Source organism: Humulus lupulus, chromosome 8, assembly GCF_963169125.1.
Source record: "Humulus lupulus chromosome 8, drHumLupu1.1, whole genome shotgun sequence".
NCBI lineage: Eukaryota > Viridiplantae > Streptophyta > Magnoliopsida > Rosales > Cannabaceae > Humulus > Humulus lupulus.
In genome coordinates, this window is record NC_084800.1 from 3,995,517 (window position 1) to 4,011,130 (window position 15,614).

Consider the following 15,614-nt stretch of genomic DNA (forward strand, 5'->3'; position numbering starts at 1 on the left):
CAATTAAGAAAATTAGATGTGATTTGAAACTGCTAAGTTTATGCATGACAACTTCTGGGGCTTTAAAAAGAAAGTTCCGCTCCTCTATGAAACTTAATTAGTTGAAAGTAAAGTTTTACTTAGTTAACTTTTGAATAACTACTTCGCACTTTAAAGTATCCAACACTACATGACGGTGATACTTTATAATTAATTAGCGATAATATATAATACTTATTAAATTTAAATAAGTAAGATCCAATTTGCAGGAATAACAATATACCACTTAATAGTAGTGCTAGACACCAATAATCCTTAACAAAAGAAAAACATAAATTAGTGAAAGGAATGTATTATTAGGACTTAAAATGTATAAAACTCAACAATTTGATTATTCAAATGTTAATAAAACCTCATTTATGAGCCCAAAGAAGATGTTCTAGCATGATCAACGACCATTCATAAAGGTCAACAAGGTTTCAATTAATCATATCGATAAGATTATTCAATTTGGATATATATATATTACTGATTTGGTTAGCTAATGAGACGCACACTTGATGCTCTATTTAATTATAATTTCATAGATATAAACAAGGAGAATGCATTGCTTAAAAAAATCCAAAATAGCTTTCACTTGGTGACAACTTACTTATCATTGTTTTATGTGGATGATAATGCGTTACAATTACATCATGTTTGCCGTCTCTTTCCATGTAAGTAATTTTCAGTCAAATGCTACAAGCCTAAAATCCACAATTAAAATAAATTTTAGGAGTATTTATGGTATAAATACCCAATATTTTATAACTAAATATTTAATTTTTTATTTTTATAACAAAAGTATTCAATGTTCAATGATACCTAAAGTTGCTAAAATATTGTTTTTGTAAGTACTTCCTATGTTGGAGCTGTTAAACATGTTGACTAAGCAGACATTTGTTACTCTGCAATCGATCAATTTCATAATATTTTAAATTAAAAAAATGAATTAAAAAGACATTTTAAAGCAATTCAAATTTGAAAAACATATATTTTGAGGATAAAAATACCCATTTTACGGAATGGTACATATCTAGGATAACACCTAATAGTTCCAACAAATGAGGTACTGACAAAAGTAATGTTTTAGCAACTTTGAGTATTTTTGCTGCCAAAAAAAAAATTAGGTATTTATCTTTAGCATATATTTAACTTTGGACATTTGCTTTTAAAAATAAAAAATAAAATATTTAACTATAACAAAGAGAAAATATTAAATAATTATGCCACAAATACAGTGACTTTTAGGAGTAATAAGTTATCTAATGTATATATAAACTAAATAATAAATTACTGTATTAGCAATTGTAATAGTAACTCAGCTACCACTACCAGCTTTCGTGCAAGTTGAAATCCAGCATAGCTCGAGTTTGATGTTAGATAATTTAAAAAAATTAAATAATGAAAACCCCACCGCGCTTGGTGGCTTAATATTATTCAAAGGATTAGGTGGTGACTTCTTAGTCTTAAATGTTAGTGGATACACGAGTTGTTGACGACATTGCTTAATAGAGAAATTTCATGTAACCTTCATCTCTTTCTGTTCACATTTGTCACACTAAACCTCCATTCCAGTCCACCCATTCAATAATGATAATAAAAAAAAGTTGCTTTATTTCCATTTATTTTTTAATTTTCTCTCTAATATACACTAAATCAATCGACATTTGCCACTTGATGCCTTGTTTTTTTGACCCAAAAATGCATCTGCTACTTTATCATAGGAACTGCCTTTGTTCAAACACAACATCTTTCTGCTCCATTAATATTCATCTTCATTAAAAGTGGAAAAATCTAAATGGAAAACTTAAAGAAAAATCAAATCTTTGGCCGCCCAATGGGATGTACTTAAGGTTTGATATAATCTCTTAACTTAGCTCAATGTCACAGTGGGTCCCATGAGGGGCTCGCAAGATGAAGGGCTAAATAGGCACTTAGCAGAGTGTTGACTTTCTCCTTTTTGGGTCACTTTCGGATCAAATGAGACTGCTAACAGGCTCGGTATTTACGTTAACACTATGTTCGGTAGGAAGGAAAGAGGAAAGAAAAAAAATGTATTTTCTTTATTTGAAATTTGAGTTAAAATTGAGAGGGAGTAAATATTTTTAAACATTTATACCCTAATATTAGTATTATATGTTTATTTTTATATTTATCTTTTAAAAAAATATAATTTTATCATAATTATAGCATAATTTTTTTTCAAACTTATTAAGAAGATAAGAGAAATAGTTGGAAATATATATAATAGTAAATATACTATTGAAAAGAATAATACGTATGTGTTTTATTATCCATGATGGTTAATAATGTGTAATTTAATAAAATATTTTTTTGAGCTAAAATGATAAGAATTTTATAAATGAATGATCAAAGGGAAAATTTTAATTAAATAAATTAAAGTGAGACTTATATGTTGAGATATTTGATATTTAAGGTCAAAAATATAATTTAAAAAAATTTATTTTAATAATAATATATTTTAAAAAAGCTACAATTATAATTTTTTTTTACTATTTTGTCAATGTTATTTTTGTCATAAAAATGCCCAAATCTTTTCCTTTTGGTTTTTTTTCCCATTTTGGAGTGGAAATTTAGTGTGGGTCCTACCTTTTTCTTCCCTTCAATTTTCTTTCTTTCCTTATTTTCTCTTCTACCAAACCATCCATCTTTCTGTCTTCTTTCCAATTTTCCTTTCAAACTTTTCTTTCCTTCCAACATTTCATCTAGAACAAACAAAGGGTAAGTTAGATGAGAAACTTGTACACTCATGACCAGTGACACAAAATGAACAATCGCATGTGGACAAAAGACCGGTTTCAAAATCTTCTAAAGAAGAATATTATTCGAACCCAAAAAAAGATAGTACTATTCTAAGTAGCAAAAATATTGTCTCTAAAATAAATTACTGTTAGTGATAATGCTTGAAGTTTCTATATTTGATTTTTTTAATTAAAGCCAGGTCTTTAATTAAAGGGAGAATCTTATTAATGGATTCTCCGAGTCTTTCCATTTTCTCTCACGCAACAAAACTAACCCCACTAGCTGCAATCAAGCAGTTTTTTCTGAACCTTTTGATTTGAAAATTTTAAAGATTAAATCTTTGCTTTTGTACAAGTTTTCTTCTCCCAGGGTTCATCAACGTTTCAAAGCGCCTATTTCACAAACTTAAAGGGAAAGACTGACTGACTTCAAGCTTAGATTTCCGCAAACCCAAGAAAACTCTACTCTGCAATATGAAATATGCCAAAATTTTCCTGAAATCACTGTTCACGGTCCTTCTCCTCCATTACTGCTCTGCCTCAGATTTCATAACCGTTAACCAGCCCATCAAAGACGACGGCACAGTTTTAGTCTCCAATGGAGGTACATTCGTTGTGGGGTTCTTTAGTCCTGGAAAATCTAGTCCTCGATACCTTGGAATTTGGTTTAACTTCTCAAACGAAACCGTTGTTTGGGTAGCGAACAGGGATAGCCCAATAAACGACTCGTCAGGAGTTCTTTCCATTGATGCAGCTCAAGGAAATCTTGTTTTAAACGATGGTCAAAATCTTCTTCACTGGTCGACAAATCTTTCCAGCTCGTCCACTAACAAGATTTCAGCTCAAATCCTGGACTCGGGTAACTTTATTTTGCTTCAAGAAGATAATAAGAGGGTCATTTGGCAAAGCTTCGATCACCCAACTCATGCTCTGCTTTCGGGTTTGAAACTAGGCCTAGATTTGAAAACGGGTCTGAACCGGTACATCACGTCATGGAAATCCAAAGACGACCCGGGAACCGGAAACTGTTCATTGAAAATGGTTCCAAATGGCTCGCCTCAACTGATTCTGTACAAAGACCGGTCCAAATGGTGGCGATCAGGGCACTGGAACGGCCTCCAATGGGGTGGCATACCGGCTTTGAGCTCTCTCCCTCGGAGTAACTTCTTCAACATCACTTTCACCAACGATCAGGACGAGATCACAGTGGTGTGGAGCGTCCTGGACCCTTCAATCTTCACCTACATCATCGTCGATGGCTCAGGATCCCTTCTTCAATACGCTTGGCAAGCTAAGCAGCACAAATGGGTCCAAATCTACACCGCGCCCGTCGACACCTGCGACTACTACGCGAAGTGCGGTCGGTACGGCAAGTGCGACATGTACAACAGTAACGGGTTCGACTGCGGGTGTCTACCAGGGTACGATCCCGTGTCGCTGCAGGACTGGGCATTGAGGGACAACTCCGGCGGCTGCGGCAAGAAACAAGGGGCTTTGTCCATGTGCGAAAACGGTGAAGGGTTCGTGAAATTGCCTAGTGTTAAAGTTCCGGACACGGCCACTGCGGTTGTTGACCGAAGCCTGACTTTGAACGAGTGTCGAGAGAAGTGTCTCAGGAATTGCTCTTGCATGGCTTACGGGACTGCGGACGTGAGGAATGGGGGCAGTGGGTGCATGACATGGAATGGGCCTTTAATGGATATGAAACAGTTCTTGGAAGGGGGTCAAGATTTGTACGTTCGTGTCGATGCGATTGAATTAGGTACCTCTCAAAATTTTGTGTATATAAATTTTTATTAAGATGAAAATCTCTTTGATGAATTCATATGATTATAGTCTGGTTTGTTATGTTACCACTTGAGTGCGAATTTTGTCTTTGTTTTCTTTCTCATCCTACCACTCTTTTCACCCGACTTTTATCAAAGATTTTGGTGATGAGAGTCATGAAATCACTGGGATTACCTTTTTTTTCAGCTAAATATGCCAAGTCAGATGGGCTTTCTTTAAAATGGATATTGTCTATCGTGGGAATCTCAGTCACTGCTGCTGTACTACTCATTGCCTCTGTTTTGTACTGTTTAAAGAAAATGAAGAGAAAAGGTATGTGTTTTACTTTTTTTTTGGACTAGACTTCTTAACTTTTTTTAGTTAACTGATGCTTTGGTGTGTGGATATAGTTAGGGTTTACGACTGGCAGAAAATGTTTCTAGAAGTTTTTATTTTCCGGGTGAATATGTCCAAATGCTAGTTATGACTATCGGAATACAGTTCTAGAAATTTGCTAGTAATGCTATATACTTGTAGATATTATGTACGTACAGAGCATTAGTTATACTAGTTAAGTACTACCAGAACTGCTATAATAGGCAGCAGTTAATGAATAAGTACATTAGGGGGGCCAATGTGTGTTGGCCTTCTCCACAGTATGGAACCATTCAATTATTTGTACATGTACCCGAATAGAATCAAATATATATGTTTATATGTATATATAGGGATATATATAGGGAAGGACTACAATCCATTCATTTTTTTTACAACATCGATGCATTATTTTTTTATTTTCGATACTAGATAAATATAATCACAACATTTTTTATTCAACAATGTTCATTGTAGCCATCTAGAATATCTTACAATTTAAAAAAAAAAATCCAAATAAATTATGGTACCGAAAATAGGATTCAATGCATGCCTATTTTTATTTTTTTTGTGTATGCGTATAAAATTTGAAAGTTTAAATCTTGTTTTCGTCTTCCTAAATTATTCAGAAATTGTTAGAAATTTGTGAGATGTTCTAAATAACTATAATGTACACTTTCATATAAATATTTTTGAGATTATATATGTTTAGGTGCCAAAAATAGAAAAAAAAAAGTACTGTTATTGTTAAAAAGGTGGATGCATTGTAGCCGCTTCTTTGTGTGACAGTTGATTCATCTGATCTTTACTTGAAAAGTTGCCGAAGTAGAATACATAATTATATTAGAAATTAACAACAAACTTGTGCTACTTTTGTTGTTGGGGCCAGCAGATGTGGTTCTTGGACAGCCCGCGACATTTCTCAATGATGTTTCAGGGAGCTTAATGAGATTTGAAAATTCTCCAAGGAAAAGTAGTAGAGAAAAAACAGATGTACTTTTCTTCGACTTTGGTTCAGTGGCTGCTGCAACAGATAATTTTTCTTCTGTCAACATGCTTGGATATGGGGGATTTGGCTCTGTTTACAAGGTACATTTTCTTCAAAGTTGTTAAAATGAATTGCAGAAATTGGTAATCTGTTATAACAAGTTCTCTATCTCCTCTCTTTTTTTTCCCAGGGGGTTCTACCTGATGGGCAAGAACTAGCTGTAAAAAGATTATCACAATTTTCAGGGCAAGGAGTGGAAGAGTTTAAGAATGAAGTTTTACTGATAGCAAAACTTCAGCACAGGAATCTTGTAAGACTTCTTGGTTGCTGCATTCACAAAGAAGAGAAGATGTTGATGTATGAATACTTGTCGAACAAAAGTTTGGACTTGGTATTGTTTGGTACGCCTTCTCTTTCGTCTATATTAAAGAATCCTATATCTATAGACATCAGCAGTTGTGAACTTGTTTCTTTCCAGAAATAACATTCATAAATTGATCAACAGATGAAAACAGAAAATCACTGTTGGATTGGAGAAAGCGGTCACAAGTTATCATAGGAATTGCTCGAGGCCTCTTATATCTACATCACGATTCAAGACTCAAAATCATCCATAGAGACCTGAAAGCAAGCAATGTTCTACTTGATGCTACAATGAATCCGAAAATTTCAGATTTCGGTATGGCTAGGATGTTTGGAGATGACCAAATAGAAGCAAATACAACTAAAGTGGTTGGAACATAGTAAGTTCTGTTGTTCCCTTTCATATTCCATACAAATAAAGTGGTTGGAACATAGTAGAAACATATGACTACTGCAGTTAATTCTGAACTGTTTCTCATTCTGTCATGGCAGTGGTTACATGTCACCAGAGTATGCAATGGAAGGCCTGTATTCAATAAAGTCTGATGTCTTCAGTTTTGGGGTTCTTACATTAGAGATCATTACTGGGAAGAAGAACAGCCATTTCAATGAAGTTTCCTCACTTAATTTGGTTGGCCAAGTAAGTACATATCTAGATACACCTCTATAACTATAAATGAATCTTTTCAGAATGCATATGTCATAAACACTGGAAATTCTCAAAACTATGCTGCAAAACTGTACCTTTCTTACAGGTCTGGGACTTGTGGAAAGAAGGAAAAGCTTTGGAGATTGTTGACGAATCAATATTGGATTTGGCTGAGCCATATCCAAGTGATCAAGTCTTGAGATACATCCAAATCGGGCTGTTATGTGTTCAGGAGCTCGCTGTAGATAGACCAACCATGTTAGAGGTTGTGTTCATGCTGGGACATGAGACCCCTCTTCAATCTCCTAAAAGACCAGCATTTATTTTCAAAAACACTGGTAGCGATACCTCAACATCGAAAGGAGTTTCTGTAAATGACATAACTGTTACAGTGATGGAAGCTCGCTAAAGTTTCAAGCTTTCTTGAAAAGTTTTGACTTGATCTAATCACACTCAGTATCTTCATTCTAGCTAGCATGCAGCAATGAATTTTTTTTGGTCTTGTGCTGCTTTCTCTGAAGAAATGTGTAGCAGAAGAGTTTTTTTTTAAGAGTTACTAGTTGAATTTGCCAGAAGAGTTCAAATCAATACCCAATTGTCTAATAAAAAGTTTGTACTAGATTTGTAAATACATGATATAGTTATTGAAGTCTTCTTGATTATTGTTGAGAATTCAACAACACTACATCTGCAAAACTCATAACAAAACCAGAAAAAATAACAATAGAAGAAATAAAGCAAGAACAACACAAAATTTTATAGAGGTTCACACTTAGATGGAAATCCCAAACTCAGGCTAATCCTCTTTGAACTCCACTTAAGGAATTCAGTCTCTTCACTATGATAAAAGCAAGAATTACAGCAAGAACAACAGCTTCAATCCTCTCCCTTGTATAGAAACCTTGAGCTGCAATGGAGAACACCTAGGCAGTCCCTTTGGCAATTCCCTTAACCCCTTTTGATCACTCTGTTTTTTCTCTCTCAGCTCTCTCTTTCTATTACAAGAATTTGTAAAAAAAGTATTGAAAACAAAATAACTCTCTTTCTTAAACTCTCACTGAAACTACAACCGTGTATAAAGAAAAAAAGAATAAAACTATATATAGACCCACTTGACTAATAACAGAGAACAATTAACTAATTTTAGTTGATGAAGCTTCCTTTGATCTCAACCTCTAAGCTTGCCACGTGAGATAATCTGTTTTAATGAGAACTAATCCATCAAATTCCACCTTAGTACTCATTACAACAATATTGAAAGAGACTTATCCTTAAGTATTTTCTCTTTATCCTTAAGTATTTTCTCTAAATGAATATGGCTATCCATTTCCAATTCCCAGTAATTCCAAACAGTGTTGGAATTTACTGAGAGTTACCACTTTTGTTCCCATGTTAGCTGGATTCTCTGCACTAGGAACCTTCTCTATGTTTATCAAGTCTTGTGTCACCTTTTCTTTGATGAAGTGATATCTAACTTCAATATGTTTTGTCCAATCATGGAACATGGGATTCTTACATAAGTACAGTGCACTTTGACTGTGAGTGTACACTGTTGCCTTTTCTTGATAAACCTTTAATTCTCTTAGCAACCCTTGTATCCATAAACCTTCTTTAATTGCTTCAGTGGCAGCAATATACTCAGATTTTGTTGAGGATAAAGCTACTATTGGTTGCAACTAAGACTTCCAACTGATGCAATTTCCTGAAACAAGGAACATAAATGAAGTGGTCGATTTCCTCTCAACTCTGTCACCAGCAAAATCAGCATCCACAAACCCTTCCACTTGAATTGTGTCTGAATTTTTCTTGAATTTTAAACTATATTCAGTTGTCATTGCTACAATCTGAGAATCCACTTCATAGTTGTCCAATGGTGCTTTCATGGATCTCCCATAAATCTACTAAGTACACTGGTAGAGTATGCTAAGTCTGGCCTTGTACATACCATAGAATACATAACTGATCCAATGGCATTTGCATATGGTTTTCCCTCCATTTCTTTTATTTCTATCTTTGTCTTTGCTTCTTGCTTTAGGTTGACTAAAAGCTGACTTGACAAAGGTAGAGAAGCTAGTTTAGCTCCTCTCATTGAAAATTTGTCAATTAGTTGATCTGTTGTCCCATCGGAGTGCCGATCTGGTGGCCGAGCTAGCCATGAAGATGGAGACGGCCAAGTTGGAGCTAGAGGCGGCCGTGAATCAGAGGGAGGCCGCCAAGGAGGCCCTTGGCCGGGAGATGGCCCGTGCCCAGACGGAGCGCGAGGAGTTCGACCGCGCCAAGGCCGGATTGGAAGAGGTGTTGTCCCGAAAATCAAAGGAGGCCGAGGAGCGGGCAACACTTCTGGAGGCAGCCGCGGCTCAGTCCGTCCTGGATAAGGAGGAGATCCAGACCTTGAAGGTTTGGGTCTGCGAACTGAGCGACTCTCTCATTGAGGAGAAGGCGGCGCACGAAATATCCCGCCGCAAAAAGGAGGAAGCCGAGGGCTTGCTGGAGGTCACCTTCGATGAGGCCATTTACATGGCCTGGTGTAAGAACAAGAGTATGAACCTCCTTGTCTTCCCTGATCCGGAGTCAAAGCGGGCCGAGTTCGAGGCCAAGGAGAAAGAGGACGCAGAGCTCCGGACGGATGAAGTCTAGACCCGAATCCCGGCCTTGTCCCCCTTTTTTTTTATATTTTCTTTGTACTTTTGACTTGTAACTAAGTTCAAAACACTGCTATTTTCTCCAGTTTTTATATAGGCTTCTTTTCGTTTTCTCGAGTAGAAATTTCATTTTGTCGCCGCGACTAATTGATTGTGAGGGTTTGGTCCCGGTTCCAACGGCTTGGACTAGACCGAACGACTTAACTCGCCGAGTTTTTAATCCTGGCTCCAAGGCCAGGGCCACCGGGGCTTAGTTTAACCCGGAACCTTGTTCTCCCTTTACCAGTTATACGCAATGGCTTTGCCCTGGGGCATGCCGGATGCTCCTTTTTCCCGGAAACCACTTATCCGGAGCGGCGTGAGCCTTGGGCTCGGCCCTTTATAATTATATATCACCGGACACTGGTCGTCCGGGGTGGACCGGCCTTAGGCCCGGTCCTCTTAATTTTATACCCCCGGACTCGCTCGTCCAGGGTGGGACCGGCCTTGGGCTCGGTCCTCTTTAGTTATACCCCCGGACTCGTTCATCCGGGGTGGGACCGGCCTTGGGATCGGTCCTCTTAACTTTGTACCCCCAGACTCGCTCGTCCGGGGTGGGACCGGCCTTGGGCTCGACCCTCTTTAGTTATACCCCCGGACTCGTTCGTCTGGGGTGGGACCGGCCTTGGGCTCAGTCCTTTTAACTTTGTACCCCCGGACTCGTTCGTCTGGGGTGGGACCGGCCTTGGGCTCGGTCCTCTTTGGTTATACCCCCGGACGTCATTCGGCCGGGTAGGACCGGCCTTGGGCTCAGTCCTCTTAACTTTGTACCCCCGGACGTCGTTCGTCCGGGGTGGGACCGGCCTTGGGCTTAGTCCTCTTTAGTTATACCCCCGGACGTCGTTCGTCCGGGGTGGAACCAACCCTGGGCTCGGTCCTCTTTAGTTATACCCCCGGACTTGTTCGTCCGGGGTGGGCTTGGTCCTCTTAACTTTGTACTCCCGGACTCGTTTGTCCGGGGTGGGACCGACCTTGGGCTCGGTCCTCTTTAGTTATACCCCCGGACGTCATTCGTCCGGGGTGGGACCGGCCTTGGGCTCGGTCCTCTTTATTTATACCCCCGGACTCGTTCGTCCGGGGTGGGACCGGCCTTGGGCTCGGTCCTCTTAACTTTGTACCCCCGGACGTCGTTCGTCCGGGGTGGAACCGGCCCTGGGTTCGGTCCTCTTTAGTTATACCCCCCGACTCGTTCGTCCGGGGTGGGACCGTGGGGTTTGCGTCACCCGGACCTCGTTGGTCTGAGCCGGGACTAGCCCGAGCTTGCGCCCCGCCAGGTATTTGCTTATACCCAGGATACCCCCCGCAAGTGAGCGGAGACGGGTCTGGGGTCACTTGAGAAAGATTATCATTGTTTTACAACATTTCTTTATGATGTTTTGTACACGCCATTTTTATTATTCAAAGGGGGTCGCCGTAAGGCATACACGGTTTACAATGAAAATACTAAATTGGAACGCGGTCTCCTGACTACTGATAGTATTTACGGAGATGCTCCATATTCTAGGATCGCGGGACTTCCGAGCCATCGAGCCACTTTAAGCGGTATGTCCCGGGGCACACCTCGTTCTTGACCTCGTACGGCCCCTCTCAATTTGGGCCCAGAACCCCCACTCCCGGATCTTGAGTAGCATTGAAGACTCTTCGCAAGACCAAGTTGCCAGTTCCAAACTTTCGGCTTTTGACTTTGGAGTTGAAGTGTCGTGCGATCTTGCCTTGGTACATCTTTAGCTGCACTTGCGATTCCTCCCGGATTTCTTCGAAGAGATCTAGTGATTCTTAGAGTAAGGCGTGGTTCTGGGCGGGGTCATACGTGTCTCGTCGGTGGGACGGGATGGTCGTTTCGATCGGGATGACGGCTTCGCATCCATAGACCATGGAGTAGGGGGTGTGGCCGGTTAATGTTCTCTCGGTCGTCCGGTAAGCCCATAGTACGCGGGGCAGTTCCTCGGGCCATTTGCTCTTGCAGGCCTGGAGTTTTTTCTTCAGCGTCCTCTTTAGGATATTGTTCACGGCTTCTGCCTGCCCATTTGCCTGGGGCCTGGCGACCGCGGAGAAGCTCTTGACGATACTGTGCCTTTCGCAAAAATCCGTGAAGTGGGTGCTGTCGAACTGCTTCCCGTTGTCGGACACGATTTTGTAGGGGAGGCCGTACCGACACACTATGTTATTGATGAAGAAATCTAAGGCCTTTTTGGAAGTGATTGTGTTCATGGGCTCCGCCTCAACCCACTTCGTGTAATAGTCCACAGCCACGATGGCATACTTTACCTCTCCCTTCCCGGTCAGGAGGGATCCGACGAGATCAATCCCCCAGACTGCGAAGGGCCAGGGGCTAGTCATCAAGGTTATTTCTATCGGGGGGGCCCTGTAAGAAAAACTAATTGCAGAATCTTTATTTATTTTCATGCAATTTACATATTATCAACACAAACATGCAAATTCCTAGAACATGCTCCTATGAAATTGATACAAATACAAAGTAAAGTAAAAACTTACATTACGCAGCGGAACTGGAACAACTCCATCCTTCAATCTCTCTAACCCTTGATTCCATTCTGTAGCAGAGTATTATCAAGAGATTGAACAAGATCAGCAACACAGTCTTCCTCACCAAGCCTTTGATCAACCTAGAACTAGTGTGGGCTGGCTCTCAACACATGAGATAGAGATCTAGAAAAGAAGAAGAGATTGTGGCTAAGAAAGGATTAGAGTGTCTAGGTTTTCACTTACCCAAATCAACTGAGACTGACTTGCTACTAAAAACCCTAGATATCATATTCCTTATATAGGCAACTTAATGGGATTTATTTAAATTTAAATTAATTAAAAATAATAAACAAAACTTAAAGCCTTGGGCTGCCATAAATGAACTTGGGTCCAATCTTTTTGTTTTGAATTTAAATCCCAACTGGGCCTAAATTCAAAACCTTTTATTTATTTATTTATTTTAATTAATTAATTAAATCCTTATTCAAATTAACTAATTATAATTTGAAACTTGATTTAATATTATTTATTTATATTGATACCAATTTATCAATATTAATAAATTTACCCAAAGATTCTCTTTTATTCTCTAAATCTCATATCTCTGTAAATTTTTCAAAATTGACCTAGTCAACTTTTAAAAATCATAATTGATAATTAAATCAATTAATTGAGACATTCTAGATGATTTACTCAAAGGTGATGCGGGGACCATGGATCCATGAAATCAAGCTCCAAAAAGTTACCGTGAATTTATTTACGAATAATTTCACTACCTTATTAATTCCTCGTGACTCCACTATAGACTCGGAATTGAACTCTTGAATTCATAGAACGTATTTTCAAAACCATAAATACGTTATCCATTGTTATAACCATTACAATCAGTCAATCCTCTATCGATGACTTACTAACGAGCTGGGTGCAAATTACCGTTTTACCCCTCATCAGTATTTTATCCTTAACTCCCACTAAGTTCCTTATAAATGATATTTCCGTGAACTTAATCACAGAAATGAGATCTCAATCATTTAACATTTTGAACAAAGCAATTAAGGAAATCATCTTTTCACTTCTCATACAGAAGTTATAGATTTCGTATCTATGAATAATACTCCCACTCAATTACACTAATAAATCTCCAAGATGTAAGTATGGGCTAGACCGTAGGGTAAGCTGGTAACGAACAAGTCAAAAGATTTAAATAATATAATTAGTAGAATATTATCACTCAGAATTAAGATCGACTTAATATATGGTCAACGTTGTGACATTGATTAGATTTGATAACAACGATACTTATTTATCAATCAATAATCAATATCGGTCCTAGTCCGATGTAACTAAATACATCCGATCTTATCTACTTGGTCGATGCCTTGGACAAGACATCACACCCTGAATGTGTAAGTAGATCATATCATAGATTGCCTAATCAGTGAAAATCCAATGCACTGATCTAATCTTAGGACTCGTTCTTTTGAACATATAATTACAACTATAATCCACTGTGACCTAGTCACTATAATTGTAACTATCCATATGTTTAGGATTTTATAAATGTTTGTATTATTTCAATAATCATGTAATAAAGCAAGCAAGCAACACAGTTGTCAAACTAAATGATTTCTACTACTTTTATTGATAATATGAAATCGTGCTACATGTCCGACATGGTTTTATAAGGGCATAAAACCCAACAGGCCCGCGGGACCTTCGCGTACCTCTGGCACTGTTCGCACTTGCGGACGTAGTCAATACAGTCTTTCTTCATGGTTGGCTAAAAGTATCCTTGGCGCAAGATCTTCTTATATAGGTTGGGCCCAACAGTGTGATCTCCGCAAAAACCTTCGTGCACTTCATGCATGATGGCGCTCAGTTCAGTCCCGGACACACAATTGAGGTAAGGCATGGACACACACTTGTAAGCGATTACTCTGCTCAAACTTGCAGAAAACTCCATTGTAAAAAAGCTCTCTAAGCTCTAATACAACTGACTCGTGGACTAAGGCTCATTAACGCCCCAACCACGTAAAAATCCAGTTTGCATTTTCGAAATCCTTTCTTTTTAAGCTCTCTTATCTTTCATAATTATAGTTGCCAAAAAACTCGGTAAACAGTTCTGATTTTGAATTTTGCACCGAGTTGAATCCTAGTTCACAGCCTAGCTCTGGATACCATTTGTTGAGAATTCAACAACACAACTATATCTGCAAAACCCATAAGAAAACTAGAAAAAATAACAATATAAGAAATAAAGCAAGAACAACACACAATTTTATAGAAGTTCACACTTAGATGGAAATCCCAAACTAAGGCTAATCCTGTTTGAACTCCACTTAAGGAATTCAGTCTCTTTACTATGATAAAAGCAAGAACAACAGCTTCAATCCTCACCCTTGTATAGAAACCTTGAGCTGCAATGGAGAACACCTAGGCAGTCTCTTTGGCAATTCCCTTAACCCTTTTTGACCACTTTGTTCTTTCTCTCTCAGCTCTCTCTCTTTCTATTACAAGAATTTGTATAAAAAAGTATTGAAAACAAAATAACTCTCTTTCTTAAACTCTCACTGAAACTACAACCGTGTATAAAGAAAAAAAGAATAAAACTATATAAAGACCCACTTGACTAATAACAGAGAACAATTAACTAATTTTAGTTGATGAAGCTTCCTTTGATCTCAACCTCTAAGCTTGTCACGTGAGATAATCTATTTTAATGAGAACTAATCCATCAATTATAATGTTCTTAAAAAGCTTAGGTTCCTATTATTTCTCCCAAAATATTGGAAACAGTCCCTTGATACTGTGAAAATTTACAGATGTTGTAGCTCACAAGACCAAGAAAGACACCTTAAAAACTAGGGGTGCACACTTGTCGGGTTTTCTGGTGCATCGGGTTCAGGTTTTGCTGGTTTCGGGTAGAGAAAAGTGGTACCAAATTCGGTCCGATATTTTGAGTTTTGGGGTGATTTCGGGTTTGGTTGGATTTCAAGTGGGATTGGTCCAAAAATGGGCTTTGGGCCGAAAATAGGCCTTGGTAAAAAAAAAAAATCAAAAGTACTATTTATTGACACTTTTTGAATTTTTTTTACTTTTCACATGTTTTTTTTAACTTTGTTGTTAGTTTGGTAATGTTGATCTTTTACAAATTGGGTCTTGGTAAAATTTTTTTAATTATGTTCGCGTTCGGGCCACCCGAACCCGTGTACCCTTAATTTCAAAATCAGAACCTGACTCGAATCATGTCGAGTTCGGATCAGATTTCACCCGAATTTGACGAGTTTTGCAAACATTTGAGTTGGTCGGTCGAGTTTGCGGGTTTTTCGGGTCAAATGTTCATCTTGTTAAAACCTCTAATATGTTCACTAAAAAAAAGGGACAATGTTCCCAAATTGGCGTTGACTTTTGTCTAAATTAGTATCATTTTGCAGATTAGCAAGAGTTCACTCCCTTTCACTCTAGTTTCTGATCCTCATGATAGTGCGAGGAAAAAAAGACATTTGTTAGGAAATAAAGGA

General features: G+C 38.4%; 1 protein-coding gene across 2 annotated transcripts; it reads left to right on the forward strand.

Annotated features, from left to right (window-relative positions):
• The first annotated feature begins 3,005 nt into the window (after nt 1-3,005).
• On the forward strand, nt 3,006-7,574 carry LOC133794211 (G-type lectin S-receptor-like serine/threonine-protein kinase RKS1). Of its 2 annotated transcripts, XM_062231422.1 has the most exons (7): nt 3,006-4,545; nt 4,758-4,883; nt 5,818-6,014; nt 6,104-6,314; nt 6,419-6,656; nt 6,769-6,916; nt 7,032-7,574. In XM_062231422.1, exons 1-7 carry the CDS (start codon nt 3,258-3,260, stop codon nt 7,332-7,334), a joined length of 2,511 nt encoding a protein of 836 aa, XP_062087406.1. In that variant the 5' UTR covers nt 3,006-3,257; the 3' UTR covers nt 7,335-7,574. The 2 variants fall into 2 exon arrangements, with proteins under 2 accessions (XP_062087406.1, XP_062087407.1); XM_062231423.1 differs by lacking the exons at nt 3,006-4,545; nt 4,758-4,883; nt 5,818-6,014; nt 6,104-6,314; nt 6,419-6,656 and adding an exon at nt 6,699-6,710.
• Nucleotides 7,575-15,614: the final 8,040 nt, after the last annotated feature.